At 31.4% G+C, this 17,325-nt stretch overlaps 1 protein-coding gene across 1 annotated transcript in view; it reads left to right on the forward strand.

Annotated features, from left to right (window-relative positions):
* LOC127730239 (collagen alpha-1(I) chain-like) overlaps window positions 1-16,841 on the forward strand; it is a 46,061-nt gene extending 29,220 nt beyond the window's left edge. The window contains exons 31-49 of the mRNA XM_052238535.1: window positions 73-234; window positions 618-725; window positions 1,728-1,835; window positions 2,156-2,263; window positions 2,532-2,639; window positions 3,089-3,142; window positions 4,872-4,925; window positions 5,792-5,845; window positions 6,302-6,355; window positions 7,696-7,749; window positions 8,429-8,500; window positions 9,100-9,135; window positions 9,589-9,624; window positions 11,276-11,383; window positions 11,899-12,034; window positions 13,287-13,396; window positions 13,682-13,747; window positions 15,427-15,645; window positions 16,062-16,841. Coding sequence (XP_052094495.1) covers window positions 73-234; window positions 618-725; window positions 1,728-1,835; window positions 2,156-2,263; window positions 2,532-2,639; window positions 3,089-3,142; window positions 4,872-4,925; window positions 5,792-5,845; window positions 6,302-6,355; window positions 7,696-7,749; window positions 8,429-8,500; window positions 9,100-9,135; window positions 9,589-9,624; window positions 11,276-11,383; window positions 11,899-12,034; window positions 13,287-13,396; window positions 13,682-13,747; window positions 15,427-15,645; window positions 16,062-16,211 — 1,797 coding nt within the window. The 3' untranslated portion in view covers window positions 16,212-16,841. The remainder of the gene's footprint in view (window positions 1-72; window positions 235-617; window positions 726-1,727; window positions 1,836-2,155; window positions 2,264-2,531; window positions 2,640-3,088; window positions 3,143-4,871; window positions 4,926-5,791; window positions 5,846-6,301; window positions 6,356-7,695; window positions 7,750-8,428; window positions 8,501-9,099; window positions 9,136-9,588; window positions 9,625-11,275; window positions 11,384-11,898; window positions 12,035-13,286; window positions 13,397-13,681; window positions 13,748-15,426; window positions 15,646-16,061) is intronic.
* The last annotated feature ends 484 nt before the right edge of the window (window positions 16,842-17,325 follow it).

Consider the following 17,325-nt stretch of genomic DNA (forward strand, 5'->3'; position numbering starts at 1 on the left):
TTTTTTTAGGTTTTATCTTACTATGATATTTCTTATTTATGAATTAATTATGAGATGCATCTGTAATTAAAGGGACGGCCTGGTATGAATGGAAGGAAAGGAGTCCGTGGAGACAGAGGAGCTCAAGGTCTTCCTGGACAGCCTGGAGCACCAGGAGGTGTTGGACCTCAAGGACAGTCTGGATCATCTGGTGAAGATGGACCACCTGGCCCATCCGGACCTGATGGCATAAAAGTAAGAAATATTAGATTTCACATTTGAAACTACAATTGTTTTAATAACATCATAATTTTTAATAACATCATAATTTCTACAATTTTTATTTTCTAGATTGCTAGACCTTAAAAAAAGGTATATGATATCCAAAATATATGCATTGTTTGCACATCATTAGTAATGATAGGTATCAACATTTTAAGAAAATACACTTATATATATGTATTATTGTGTTTTAAAAATGTGTAAGCAAAATTCAATGTTAGATTTCTTATGTATCAAACATTCTTAAACAAAAACACATAAAAAAGGGATCATCACTGTAATTTGTCCTTTTAAATACGTTTATATTTATTTGTACGTATAAAACTACCTGCAGTGTAATAATTGTCTTATTTCAGGGATCACGTGGAGAGACTGGTCACATGGGTCGTCCCGGAGAATCTGGAGCACCTGGCTTTGCAGGAGAACCTGGATTAAAGGGATCTAGGGGAGACGATGGAGAACAAGTAAGTAACTTTCCATTTAGAGGTAAACTTACCTGTCAATTTGAAAACTAGGATTTTGCAAATATTTGAGATTTTATTTTGAGTCTTGATATGAACACATTGTTTTGATATTATGCAACACTTTGGATACTGTGGATACATTTATTTTTAAGGGTACCAATTTTCATGGATAGAGGAAAAATTTTATATTTATGGATATTTGATTTCATGGTTTTGCCAAAAAAAAGTCAACAAATAACTTAGGTTATAAAAAATGTGTTAGTTGTAGTTTACCTATATCCACAAAATCATGAAAAATTGGTCCCATACGATTAACCTATATCCACAAAATCATGAAAAATTGGTCCCATATGATTAACCTATATCCATGAAATCATGAAAAATTGGTCCCATACGATTAACCTATATCCACAAAATCATGAAAAATTGGTCCCATACGATTAACCTATATCCATGAAATTTATGAAAAATTGGTCCCATACTATTAACCTAACTATTCATGAAATCATGAAAAATTGGTCCCATACGATTAACCTATATCCGAAAAATCATGAAAAATTGGTCCTATACGATTAACCTATATCCACGAAATTCATGAAAAATTGGTCCCATACGATTAACCTATATCCATGAAATCATAAAAAATTGGTCCCATACGATTAACCTATCTATATCCACGAAATCATGAAAAATTAGTCCCATAGATTAATAATGAGTCCACAGTACTGAATTCTTTGTAAAATAAAATATCCTTAAAAAATGATTATGATATACTGAGCCTGCTATAAACACTGCTATTATCACTCAATTAAATTTGTTCTAATTAACGAAATAGTTTTAATGGCATATAGTCATCTAAACTTAATAGATTTTATTTTATCATAACAGCTATTGCATTATGTTTGATTTTTTCTGAGTTTTGTGTGGAGTAATATATATATATATATATATATATCAGGGGTCTTAATCATTTATTGTTTTACATTTACATTGTATTTTTAGGGACAAACTGGACCTCTTGGAGCATCTGGACCACCAGGTGAAAGTGGACAGCCAGGAGACTCAGGACAACCAGGAGAAAGAGGGCCTAATGGTCCACCAGGACCAGCGGTGAGTCAATCCTATAATTAAATTAAGATATAATAGTCATAAAAGAAGAAAATAAATTCAATTGTGAAGGAGGAACTTGAAGATGTGGAGATTTAACCTTTTAAATGTTAGAGTTATAAAAGGCAAGATGACATGTTCCAGGATTCTGATGATTTAACTCTTAGCAAATTTGAAGACCATTTCCTTCTATTAAGACAGGAAAAAGTGGAATTGAGTATGATTAATTGGATACATAAGTGTTTAAACTATCAAATAGGTATGTATATGCTTCCATGTCAAGAAAAATGCTGTATTATTCTAACTTATTTTTGTCTTTATAGGGAATGCAAGGAGATGCTGGAAGACCTGGACAAGATGGTAGTCCTGGTAAAGCAGGACCACAAGGTGTAACCGGTAGCCCTGGACCCATAGGAGATGTTGGACATCCAGTAAGTAGACTGGTTTTTAGAATGACTATAGAATTAAGGAAAAAGATTTAAGTTATTTATACCAAAAAACTTTCATTTGATATTCCATATTCTAGCCTTCACAGTTATTGCTTGGCAGCAAAGAGGGTAAAGCTCTGTTTTAAATCATTAGCTTGATGTAAATCATCATTTGTACAGTTTCAAATTATAGTCAAATCATGTTCTATACAAAAGTATGCTACTTGCATTTGTGAGTAAATTTGATACTGAACATTCCTTTTCTTTCAAGGGACCCCCTGGACCAGATGGTGCACCTGGTCTTCAAGGACAATCAGGTGAAAAAGGAGTTGATGGTGATATAGGACCACCAGGAGCAGTTGGATTAATGGGATTTAATGTAAATATTCTTATTTTGATATATATTTAAATAATATTTAGATGACTAGAATTTGATAAATCAGTGGAAAAATGTTTTTTTTTTAACTTGATTAAGTGGTCTTGTCAAATTCTGAAAGAAAGCAAAAGAGAAATTTTATTTTTTGTTTTGTTGAACTTGATTTTGTGGTTTTGTCAAATTCTGAAAGAAAGCATAAGAGAAATTTTATTTTTTGTTTTGTTGAACTTGATATTGTGGTTTTGTCAAATTCTGAAAGAAAGCATAAGAGAAAGTGTTTTTTGTTTTGTTGAACTTGATTTTGTGGTTTTGTCAAATTCTGCATGAAAGTATAAGGGAAAGTTTTTTTTGTTTTATTGATCTCATATATCCATACCGGTAATAATATATATTATTCATTATTAACACTAATGTATACAAGTCAAATTGTACCTGGGAATTTTTATTTGTAGGGACCTCCAGGAGGCCCAGGACCCGCTGGACCTGCAGGACAACGTGGAGAAAGGGTATGTTAAAATGTTTTTATAAAGTTTATATATAGATGTTACTTACAACAAATAACCTCTGTTGTACCATATTTATAGGTTTATTAAGGAGAGAGAATTAGATATTTCCTGATATTTAACTCCAGTTGTTTAATTACAATATGATAATAAAGGAACCTTTGACCAGTTTATTATTACTAATTAATTTAAATAACAAGAGTTGAAATCAAGAAATATCGGATTTTCACAAGTTGTTAAACTTATTTCTTTTGGTACATACTCTCTTTGTGTTAAATAGAAAATTTCGTGACTTGTTGATCTTGTCTTTGGCACATACCATTATGGCATCATAGGTCCTGTTCGGGCATCAAACTTTAACATCAGGCATTTAAAGAAAATTGTGTATGCTTTAGCATGTTATCAAATATGACAAAAACAGTATTTTCAGGTGGAAAGTGTGAGTGTTTTGTATTTTATTGAAGAAATCGCATATATCAATTGCCATGGAGGAAATGTTCATCATTCATCCTTTGAAAATCATGAATAACCTAACATATAGCCAATGGAAATGTCCAAATTACGTTTCACATTGCAGAAAAGGCAAATAAAATTATCACATTTTTTAGCTCACCTGACCCATAGGGCCAAGTGAGCTTTTCTCATCACTTGGCGTCCATCGTCGTTGTCGTCCATCGTCGTTAGCTTTTTTCAAAAATCTTCTCCTCTGAAACCACTGGGCCAAATTTAACAAAACTTGGCCACAATCATCATTAGGGTATCTAGTTTAAAAATGTGTCCGATGACCCAGCCAACCAACCAAGATGGCCGCCATGGCTAAAAATAGAACATATGGGTAAAATGTAGATTTTGGCTTATATCTCTGAAACCAAAGCATTTAGAGTAAATCTGACATAGGGTAAAACTGATTATCAAGTCAAGATCTATCTTCCCTGAAATTTTGAGACAAATCTGACAACCTATTGTTGGGTTGCTGCCCCTGAATTGGTAATTTTAAGGAAATTTTGCAGTTTTTGGTTATTATCTTGAATATTATTATAGATAGAGATAAACTGTAAGCAGCAATAATGTTCAGCAAAGTAAGATCTACAAATAAGTCACATGACTAAAATTGTCTGTCCACCCCTTTAGGAGTTATTGCCCTTTATAGTAAATTTTTAACAATTTTTCGTAAATTTTTGCAATCTTTTACAAAAATCTTCTTCTCTAAAACTACTGAGACAAATTTAACCATACTTGGCCATAATCATTATTAGGGTATCTAGTTTAAAGAATTTGTCCGATGACTCCGCCTTCCAACCATCATGGCCAACTTGGTTAAAAGTAGAACATAGGGGTAAAATGCAGTTTTGGGTTTAAGCATTTAGAGCAAATCTGACAGGTGGCAAAAATGTTCATCAGATTTAGATTTATCTGCCCTGAAATTTTCAGACGAATCCGACAACCTGTTGTTGGGTTGCTGCCCCTGAGTTAGTAATTTTACAGAAATTTTGCAGTTTTTTGTTATTATCTTAAATATCATTACAATATCTAATATCTAATACTATTAATTATGATTTTAACCTTATTTTACATGATTTCCAAAGCATCAGTAAATACAGGTGAGCGACACAGGCTCTTGAGAGCCTCTAGTTGTATCACTTATTCGTATCAAACTCTGATTTTCTGTCATCATTAATCTGATTTTAGTTTTTATTCAATTTTCCTGTTATATTATCTGATGTTTTTTTAGGGTGAGCCCGGACCAAATGGAGCACCTGGTCAATCCGGTGGCAGAGGTACACCTGTAAGTAATTTTAAGTAATAGTTTGTACTGTAATCAAACCAATTAAAATGAATTATGATACATCTGTAAAGTAATGCTGTAAAACCAACTAATTTTCACAAGCGATTTATTTTTGCAAATTTTGTGAGTAGATAAGTAACTTGAATATAAATCGCTGCTATATATAAAACTATTGTGTTCTGTAATCTTAGAATATATATCTATTTAGAGTCTAGTCATGTGCAAACTTTCATTTAGATCTTTATATATTTCAACAAAAGAAAAAAGTGAGGTAGTTTTCCTATTATTTTGATGATACACCAAACAAAATATCAATTACTCAGCCAGTTTATTTACATTTTCTATCAACCTTTGTTATTCACCAAAAAAGATTTACAGAAAAGAACCTAAAAAAATTTAAGCAAAGAAGACATTTTGTTATTCACCAAAAAAGATTTACAGAAAAGAACCTAAAAAAATTTAAGCAAAGAAGTCAAAAATGTCAACTAACCTAGTGTTTTTTTAAGAATTGAATGCTTCTTTTTGTAAATTTATTGGTGTATAAAAGCGTTGACCGAAGTACACTTTTTCTAAAAATGTGCGCATGGTCAACACTTTTACAACCCTATAAAATTACTAAAAGAAGCATTCAATACTTATAATTACATTTCTTTGCTAGGATCATGAAAACACGATTTCTATCAAGTTTCTCTTTTATTTACCTGTGCACTTTATTGTTGTTGCTTGTGTCATCATGAATGCATTTCATTTTGAAATGATGGTTAATTTCAGAATGACGCGAAATTGCTGTTAGCCAATCAAAATAACGTATTATAATGAAACATACATGTAAGGTAATTATTATTTAAACATTGTTTTAATTTTAGGGACCACAAGGTCCACAAGGAGTCACTGGAGAAAGAGGTGGAAATGGAGAAAATGTAAGTTGATACGCAATTTCTAGATATATTTGATTTTTTTTGAATTTTTCCAATAAAATGCATTTCTATACATTCAACTAATGTAAGTTTAGTTAGTGTAAGCAATATTTTAATAAGGAATTAAATGCATCTTATGCAATAAAAATTCACATTGTGGCAAGAAGGATTCAGAAACAAGCAACAAGTGCTTATGTTAATCTGTCTCTTACTTATGTTAGTTTCATATACAGTATATACTAGTTTAGACTGCTAGTGTAGACTTTTGACAAATAACAATTTATTTTCATGGAATTTTAATAGTTTTAGATTGACTAGATCATATTACTCCGAAAAAGTTATTTTTTAACTTTTTGAGTTCATTTTATTTGTAAATAAATGAGAGAGCCTTTTTTGGCATGATTAAACATATTTATAATATATATTGTTTTGTATATTCTGACATTTTCTAATATCTAGGGAGACAAGGGAGATCCTGGACTACAAGGCATGAACGGATTACCTGGACCAGAGGTTAGTTTTCTCCATAATATTGATAATCATTCCTGTAAACTCTTTAGTTGTATCACATAGTTCAGATATTAAATTTACCTTCAGTAATTGCATTAGTTACTGTAAATTCAGAATTATTGTGTGCATTTATGATTGCGATTTTTGAAGAATGGACAAAAATGAGAAATCTGTATTTTCAGATATCAGAATGTGAGTTCTTATTATTGTAATACTAACCCAGTCCCATTATTCGCATTAATAAAAACCTTGCAATTATTTCTTAATTAACAGTATTATCTAACAGAAATTGTATTTGAAAATATTCTTGTAACCTTTGAACTGTAAATGAAAGTTGGGTTGGGTTAAGAACCATAGACTCGGAACTTTACATCATCGCCTTAGCAGAGAAAAGTGTGTTACAAGTATTCTGATTTTTTTGACGATATTTTATGGTAATATTAGATCAGTTACTGAATGAACCTATCCACTAAGTTATAGAAATTTCCACTTGATCTGAACATTAATACAATATTTTGCAATTGTAAAGTAAGAATAGAATGGAAATTCTGGCTGTCAATTAGAAGCTCTTAAGATTTTCTCTAAATCTGAATTATCTTTAGTCATTTCCAAGGTGAACATAAATTATAAAAAACTACACTGCATTGAAGAGGAGCATAGAGATTATATATGAACTTCTTACATCTGTTAAATCTGTTGAACTAAAGGAGTAAGATAGGTAAGACCCCTCTTTTGCCCCAAAATATAGCATTTTACAAAGCTGTTAAAAATGTAAACTTAGCTTTTTATTGGAAAGTAGAATACTTTTGTCACATAAATATGGGCAGTTTTTTACAATAAAATGGACATGCATCATTATTTCATGCAAAAATACCGAAATCTTCACAATTTTAGCATTTGTGCTATTTTTAAGACTGTTTTTGTCTAAAAATGGAAGTGGCCGCACTTGTGTTCAGTATTGATATTTGAATATATGTTGTATTTAATGATAATACATAACATATGTAAATGTTGAGACTGAACATGAATGCGGCCACTTCCATTTTGGACAAAAACCATCTGAAAAGTGACTTTAATGGCATATTTGATAGATTTTTCATATCTAAGCTGATTTTGAGCTTCTTTCATGACAAAATCAGTTCAAATCTTTAACATAAACTAATTGAATCAACTGAAGTAGACACTTAAGTGTTTAAAAAATGTCAAAAATCTTTCATCAGATGTACTTTGAATGCATGAAATACTAGATGACAGCAACTGGTCTTGCACTTATAATATATTTTTTGTAATGCCAAATACAGACTATGAAAGAAAACTAATTAGTGATGTTTGTACTGTTTTAGGGTGCAGTAGGAGAACCAGGATCCTTGGGACCACAAGGAGCCCCAGGACAAAGAGTAAGTAGTTCAGCCTATCATTTTAATTGTCTGTAAAAGAACCAGGATCCTTGGGACCACAAGGAGCCCCAGGACAAAGAGTAAGTAGTTCAGCCTATCATTTTAATTGTCTGTAAAAGAACCAGGATCCTTGGGACCACAAGGAGCCCCAGGACAAAGAGTAAGTAGTTCACCCTATCATTTTAATTGTCTGTAAAAGAACCAGGATCCTTGGGACCACAAGGAGCCCCAGGACAAAGAGTAAGTAGTTCAGCCTATCATTTTAATTGTCTGTAAAAGAACCAGGATCCTTGGGACCACAAGGAGCCCCAGGACAAAGAGTAAGTAGTTCAGCCTATCATTTTAATTGTCTGTAAATGTCTTACCTTATTCTTTATTACATATGTAAAATGGCATTAAACTTACTTCATGTGTACTCAGTCAATGGATCCAAAATTGGATTAATTAGAAAAGGGACTGAGCTTGGTCAGTCCCTTAGATATATGAAATGTGAAAACTATATGATTTTCTTAACATTTGTAGGGAAAATGACAAAAGGTATTCACATCTTTTCTTTTTATTTCTACAAAATAATATGTTAGTATATTGTGAATTTAGACAGGAAATATTGATACTTAAAATAATCATGTTTCACAATCTTGTAATTTATTGATTGATTTTATACCTTAACTTTTTTCAGGGTCCTGATGGAAGACGTGGAGATCCTGGAACTGATGGGCACCCAGGACCTTCTGGACCTCCCGGACCACCAGTATGTAACATTTTTTTGTCCTCAAGTTTATTTATTTCCGTAAAAATCTGCATACATAAAAATCTACTCATAGCAATATTCACTTGATTATGATTTATTTACCAGTGACCTTAAATGAATAAAGAAAGCTTTCCTCAACTATAATGAGACATATCTTTTAGAGTAGAGATAGCTAGGCAAGGGATATCACTTGAAAATTCATAAGATGAGAAAAGAAATGGAACCCTATATTTTGAGACTGATAATGTCGTCCAAATAATTTTGCTTTATTTTCAACAAGGTTTCCTTCAAGGAGTCTTTTATTTTAGAAAATCAATTAATATGCATAGAAATCAAAGTACATGTATATATTAAGATCATATAACAATAGCTGTTAACATTAAAGGTAAGAACATTTGTGCATTATGAAATTTAAAACATAATGAATTGGAAAAACTTTTTATTTTTAGGATTGTGTGTTTGTGCTTTCGTGTCCTACAAAGTATCCTCTCATCTTTTTAAGAAGGCTTGTTTTTACAGATGACTGTTTATTTTAAAAAAATGTTATTCGTATGTTGTATCATGTGAAGTAATAATACAACATAATTTTTTAATTCTAGGGTAGAAGAGGGCCATCAGGAGAAGACGGACGCAGGGTATGGCATTATACTTTTCTCTCATAATAATTGACAAGAAAGGCTCAATTTAAATCAAATATATTCAGAAACTAAGGTGATATTTTGATCAGGAAAAATGTGTCTTCGTTTAGTTTGCAGTTAAAAAAAAAAAATTTATGAGTGTTTTTTCAGACTTTGGAATTTAGATATTTGTCAGAAAATTGTTCAAAAGACGATACCAAAATTGTCTAATCAACTCCTCTTAATTTTCATCCAAATACAGATCATTGAAACATCACAGAGTTTTAAAACCAAATGAAGTTATTGACCTCTCAATATGGAGTTTTTTAAAGATTGTTTCCTCCTTTTTACCTGTTTTATAGAGTATATAAACTTTTCTATTTGCATACATTAAGTTGTTCATTATAGATTCATTTTCTTTTGTAAAAACAAATCTGTGCATCCTTTAACCCTTTTATTATATTCTTTCAGGGATCAATGGGAGAAGCCGGAAATCCAGGACCACCTGTAAGTATGATTTATCCCCCTTTTTCCCTGACAGTCAAATGAACACTTAACTTATCTCCCTTTTTCTTTGACAGTCAAATGTACACTTAACATTAACATCTGACAGTCAAATGTACACTTAACATTAACATCATGTTTCCAAATTTCAGCAAATTTTCGAGGCTTTCATAAATATGAAATTTCACTGAAAAAGTTACTGCCGTAAATAGTGTAGCAATATGTTCCACTACTGTAGCAAGGTATCTTGCAATACTATGAGGAAGCAAGTAATTTTTATACGACCGCAAAAAAAATTTTGCGTCGTATAATGCTATGATGTCGTTGTCTCGTCATCGTCCGAAGACACATTTGGTTTCCGAACAATAACTTTAGTTTAAGTGAATGGATCTCTATAAATTTTTACTAGAAGGTTCAATACCACAAAAGGAAGGTTGGGATTGAGTTTGGGGTTAATTGCCCCAAAAAGGGGCCAAAAACAACCATTTTTGTAGTTTCCGGACAATAATTTGTGTGTAAATGTATGGATCTCTCTAAAATTGTACTACAAGGTTCCATACCATAAAGAGAAGGCTGGGATTGAGTTTGGGGGTAATTACTCCAATAGGAGGGGGGGGTGGGGAAATCTTCAATTGCACAGTATTGCGCAATAGCACAGTATTGGGCAAAAGCAAGAAATCTTCAATTGCACAGTATTTCGCAATAGCACAGTATTGTGCAATAGCAAGAAATCTTCAATTGCACAGTATTGCACAATAGCTTGAAATCTTCAATTGCACAGTATTGTGCAATAGCAAGAAATCTTTAATTGAAAACAAATACAAATGTTTTAACCAATTTCGATGGGATAAATTAAGTCTTTAATTTTTGGGGGTGCTAACCTTGTATAATTTTTTGGGATATTGGGCCCCATTTTTAAATTGGTCTACATTGAGGTCAAAAGGGTCCAAAATTAAACTTTGTTTGATTTCATCAAAAAACTGAATTATTGCGGCTGTATGATTTGCTGAATCTTATTGTGCATTTAGATTTTTATTTTGGGCCCTGTTTTCAAATTAGTTCATATTTAGGTTTGAAGGGTCCAAAATAATTTTAAATTAAACTTTGTTTGATTTCAACTAAATTTTTATATGCTGAATCTAACCATGTTGTTAGATTTTGAATATCAGAACATTCTAGGTAAATTAAATGTCCCATTTCAAATTTTTAAGATCTTTGACCACATTTATTTTGTGTCAGAAACCTATATTATGTCGAAATTTGATCACAATCCAAATTCAGACAGTATCAAGCTTGAATATTGTGTCTAAACTTGCCCCAACTGTTCAGGGTTCGACCACTGCGGTCGTATTAGGCTGCGCTCAGCGAAGCATTTTATTAATCATTTGCTGAAATTTTTGTCTTTTATGGACTAACTTCTCCCATACTTTTTAATTGATCAATGCAGTAATTAATTTAACTCTTAAATAATCATTTTTAGATACTGATTATGACAATATATATTTTATTTAATTTTATAAAAATTGTTTTAAAAATGAGAAAAACACTGAAGTATAAACAAATTAAATACAAAGTTTGAAATCTTTTAAAAGATCAGTTGTGTAACATAACTGTGTTATTTATGATTGCTATAATGGTGCATATTTTATTTTAGGGTCGACCAGGACGAAACATTTATGGTGGAGCAATGAGTCAGTGGTTCCAAAACCCAGCACAAGGAAACAAAGGTTGGCAAGGAGATGACCCAATTCCTGAAGAAGAGGTATATTAATAGTTTTTATTAAAAACAGATCTTAAATGCAACAGATCTGTTACTTTTAGAGGTGTGGCCTTCTTTTAACCAACTTACTTTTGTGAGAGATTTATATAAAATAACACGAATATGAAATGTCGTGAATATATCAAAACTTTGATCTAACCTTATATAAATACATCAGAAAAATCTGAAAATTGTAAATATAATCCCTGCAAAGTCGGCTGGAAACAGCTAACAGAAAAATAAAGTATCCACTAAGAAATAAGTTGGTTTATAGTATTGTATGCTTTTAATGTTCTATACTTTAAAATTAGCAATTTTTCCCTCTATAGCATACACAACATATGATATGGTCATTAGTTTTGCTGTTATCAACTTTGAACACATCCTCGCAATAAAATTTCTTTGCGTCACCTTATTATGTAATGGTGTATTGGCAAACCATTTTTACCAAAAAATTATCATTCTTGAAAAAGGCTTTAAAAAATAAATTTTTGAAAAAAAAACCATTTTATTTGCAGATTGATGCTGATGTGTTTAAAGCATTGGAAGAAGTTACTCTTCAAATAGAAAAGATCAGGAATCCTACTGGTGAACAAGATTCTCCAGCTCGCACCTGTGAAGATCTCAAACTTCATAATCCAGATATTGAGGATGGTAAGTGGTTATTTATAATTCAGTATCTTTCATGATCTATGATAATAGATATTTGACAGCTGATTTATTATCCTTTAGTTTAATCCTTGAAATGGTTTATGAATCACACAACCATCTGTTTTATAGGAATGAATCACACAACCATCTGTTTTATAGGAATGAATCACACAACCATCTGTTTTATAGGAATGAATCGCACAACCATCTGTTTTATAGGAATGAATCACACAACCATCTGTTTTATAGGACTTTAGTATGTGCAAGGTCATTTCGGTCAAAACTAGACACAGTTGTTATTAATGAATAACCATTGAAATCGATCATCTTTAACCGGTAACGTGGATACCAATTTTTGTGAATTGAGGAAAAGTTGTGTTTTCATGGATTTTTGATTTTGTTGTCTTGCCTATTAAAGTCTGCATAGAATATTTGTACTTTGATAAACATTTATTTTGTGGTTTACCACTACCTATACCCAAGAAATCCACCACAAATTGGTATCCCACGAATAATAATAAATCCACTTTATTGGAAATATTTCCTTTCTTCACTGAAACAGATCTTATACATGGGAGATGTTATGATGATTGCAGAAGAGCCTTTGATCATGGGCAGGGGATTGGTGTAATTTCTGAAAACTGAATAGATACCTCTGAGCAGATTGAGGCAAACAAATTTTTGACATTTATATGCTAAAAATTATATATTCTCCAATCAAAAGGGGGTATGCCCTGTACACCCCCTTTCTGAATCCACCATTAGTCGTGGAAGGAATACCATAAAACAAACCTTACTGAAATATCATAATTAACCAAAACACACTTTACGAAAATGAGTACAAATTTATATGCAAACCAAACTCAAAATCTCATTGCAAAACATACAAACCTGGGAGTTATAACATGCACTTAAAAAAACTTTGTCATATCTTCCTCCATATGTGAAACAGAAGACATCTTGTCTGTAAATGTATTCTTAATAATTTAATACATTAAAAATAGTTTTGAATATTAAATCATTATAATTGAGATAATGAAATTAAAGAAAAAGGTGACAAGTTCAAGGTAAATGTTCAGACAAAGTCTGGATTCGATATTCAAAGAGGATATATTTGAATCATTTTTAATGAGACAGCATTTTCATTAAAAAAAAAGGGTGAAAAGTCCAAGGTAAATGTTCAGACAAAGTCTGGATTTGATATGCTAAGAGACTATATTTGAATCCTTTTTAACATGAAAGCTTTTTTTTACAGGTGAATATTGGATTAACCCTAACCTTGGACCAATATATGATGTTATAAAAGTACGATGTGAATTCAAGAGGAAGAGAACATTCACATGTGTACAACCAGAAATTAAAGTGGTTAGTATTCACATACTGATTGAAAAAAAATAATCAATTCAACATAGTTTCTTCTTCTATGAACAAAAAAGAGTACATTTTACAGAAACTGTTTATGAAATTAAATTTTTTTTAACAGCCACCCATAACTTTAGAAAACTGTGAAAAAAGAAAAAGTGCCTGTACTTATACATCAAATATAACAACAACTTGAGAACAGTGAACTGTTTTTTATCAAGTAATTATACCTCTTATGTTAATTTAATACATTTATTTTAAAATTTATTATTTGATATTTTTTTTCAGATTGAGAATGTTAAGGTTGTACCAACAACTTCCCACACCTGGCTTTCTGATGTACTAGGATACAAGGTAAAATATCACTGTTTCTGCAGTGGAAGTAGTGACTGTAAACTCAGAAATTATTGCATGCATTTATTATTACAATTTTTGAAGAAAAAACTGTATACAGATATATGTATCAGATATCAGATATCAAAATGCGAGTTTCTTATTATTGCAATCCTATCGTTAATAAAAACCTCGAAATAATTTCTGAATTTACTGGGTAGATATCTACATGTCTGCCCCAGAAATTGATGGTCTTACCTATATGCTACCTGTTATTCTCAAAATAAGAAATTATTTCACTGCATCATTTCAGAAATGATCATTGGAGTCATAATTTGTCAAAACAGAAAATGAGATTTTCTTGCTTTCAACCATGTGGAATAATATAGACAACATATCAAGGAATTCTTTACTACCTAGTGTAAAAGTCTGGAAACTATTGATATGGTTAAAGAAAAGTATACAGCATATATATTGTATAAGCAAGAAAATCATTGTACAATGTATGATATATTGTTTAAGGGCCTCAGGGAAGATGAGCTTTATTAGTATTAACTGTGCTGCCCTCTTAAAATAAACTATTGACTTACTTACCTACTATGTTTATCATATACCCTTACAAAAGTTTGAAAAGCTAAAAACCTAAAATATTTGAGTACATAAAAAACAAAATGACCTATAGCTAATTAGAACAGCCAAAAGGTTCTTAGATCAAATTTGCCAGAAAGGGCTGCCATCTTATTTTGAGCATAAATACATGATTTCTAAGTTAGAAAGCCAAAACAAACCAAAAATATTATTTAAAAATGCCAATACTGAAATACCTGATACTTCATGGATAGTCCACCAGTAGAGGTACCAATCCAGTGGTAGATAAAAACATATGATTTTCTTGTACACAACCCTTCACTTGTATAACCTTCATCAGGATGACTAAAAATATAAAACATTGTAACACATAAAAACCAAAAGGATTAAGTTGAACAGGTCTACTTTCTAGGTCAGCTTTGCTCGAGGAAGTTGCAACCTTAGTTATAGCACAATTACTTTATTTGTAAGCTTAAAATTGACAAACAGAAAGCTTCCTTTAAGTCATGCACATACTAATACACAAGTAGTAAGGGCAGATAACTGCTAAACTGAAAAAAACCGCCAGAATGTCACTGATTAGAAGTGTAAGAATTTAATATGCCCCCGCCGCAAGGTGATAGGGGCATTCAGTGTTACCCTTGACCGTCCGTCCTTCCATCTTTCCATCCGTCACATTTTCGTTTGAAAAGCAAGCTTGGGCATTTGTATCCTCAGACACATTCTTTTATTTGTATATGCACTTATTATCAGGAAATTTCTATGGTATAGTAGTTAAATTTTTTCCAATTGTACATGACCTTCATTGGTTACGTCAAAGTTGTTAAGCTACTTTGGATTCATTTATTTTCGTTAGTACTAATTTTCGTGGATTGGGGAAATTTTGTGTTTTCGTTGATATTTGATTTCGTGGTTTCAACAAAGTCTGCATTCAAACCTACAGTAAATTTGAACTTCGTTGAACATTTAAATTCGTGGTTACCTATACCCAGGAAATCCAGGAAAATAGGTATCCCATGATTAATAATGAATCCACAGTACCTCATTGTAGTGGAAGTTATCATTACGCCTAGATCAAAATGAGTAAAATAATCACATGATTTTCTTTACAGTTTACCTATGATCCAAGTGCCTTCATCAAACCACAGATTAAATTCCTTCAGTATCTTCATCAAAAGGTTAACCAGAAAATTACATATGAATGTAAAAACTCCATTGCCATTGGTAAGGGTGAGGATAAATCTATTCAACTTTCTGGATTTGATGATACTACAATGACCATTAAAGGCAAGAGGAGCATCCGATACAAGGTGGAAGAAGATTCATGCAAGGTAAAAAAAAGTAGAATTTTTGTTATTTTATAAATTTCAATATGAATAAAAAGATGTGTGTTATACTCAAATGAGACAACAACCAAACAACATAGAAAAATAAGACATTTTGGTCAACAATTTTGACATATTTTATACGATTATCATGTATTTTCATATAAAAATAAGGAGATGTGGTATGATTGCCAGTAGGAGAACCATCCACCAGAGTTTAAATGATTTTGATCATACAAATCTTTCTTCAGTGACAAACTACAAAAGGATAAAGCATGTCATAAAAAAGATTTGTTAATCTGTGTGATAAAAAATAACAGTAAAACATTCGACATTCTTCTTACTTTTCAGTAAAAAACTTAATAAATGTATATATAAACTGATTTGAAAGTTATTATAAGTTGTTCTATTTTTACCTACAGGTTAAGAATGGTCAATGGGGAAGGACAGTTCTAGAGATCAATACAAAGAGAACAAAATCCTTACCAGTAATGGATATAGGTGTATATGATGTAGGGGCACCTGACCAAGACTTTAAAATTAAACTTGGAGAAGTTTGCTTCTTTAACTAAAATCATTTTACATTTAAGCTTCATATTTTCATAAGCATTTTTTTATAATAGCATTTATCATGTTGTGCAATGTTATGGTGCTGTAAAACTATTTTAGAGACTTTTGAAACACATTTAGGACGGAATAGTGTGGATATTTTTATCAATTAACAATGATTTTTATTTGTGCAATATATTTTGTATAATGATTTGTTTTTTGGTATTCGTCCTATGGAAGGGACCATTCCTTTTATAATTTACACATCAGGGAGAATGTAATGTTTGTATGGAGATAGATTTTTCTATCCTATGAGAGTTGCCATGTATATATTTGTGTTAGTTTTATAATTTTTAGCTGTGAAATTTATTGCCGTTAGAAAATCTCAACATCTGTGGTCTGCCATGATACCACTTTACTAACGACAACAAATTTCTGGTATAATACACCTTATCTGTGATATCATTTGCCAGACACTGCCATGATTTCAAGACTGTTAACATATTTTTGTTTTATTTGTATAACATTGAATTTTCTATGCAATATGATTTGATATCTGCTTTTCTCATCAATAGCATTTTATATACAGATCTTGTTCAGAAGGTTTATTGTAATTTCAGCTTTCAGAGAAAATAAAAAAACTACAAGTTAAACACGTTTTGTATATTTTTCTTTAGCTTTTAACAACATTTGGCTTTGATGGTTGTAAAACTACTGTCCTAGGTTAGGGGAGGGTTGAGTGGTCACAAACATGTTAGTCCTGCCAGGAGCTTATAGTCCAGTGGTTGTTGTTTGTTGTTGCCCATGATAATGGTCTTTATTTAATAAATATAGCCTACATCAGGCCATTTGTTTTCTCTGTTGAATTGTTTCACATTTTGTCATCCAGGACCTTTTAAAAAAGAGAGGCAAAAGAAACCGAAGGGATATTTAAACTTGTTTAAGTAGAAAACAAACTGACAATGAAATGGAAAACAACCAAAAGACAAACAACAGTACACAAAACACAACATTTAAAGCGTCCTGTAAGGGTATGTGTATTGGTCATAATTGAAGGACATACAGTGATCCATAGTTGTTTTAAAAATCCTTGTCATTTTGTCGGTTGGATATTTTTATCCTATATCAGGCCTTTAG

Source organism: Mytilus californianus, unplaced genomic scaffold, assembly GCF_021869535.1.
Source record: "Mytilus californianus isolate M0D057914Y unplaced genomic scaffold, xbMytCali1.0.p SCAF_2, whole genome shotgun sequence".
In the NCBI taxonomy this organism is placed as follows: Eukaryota; Metazoa; Mollusca; class Bivalvia; order Mytilida; family Mytilidae; genus Mytilus; species Mytilus californianus.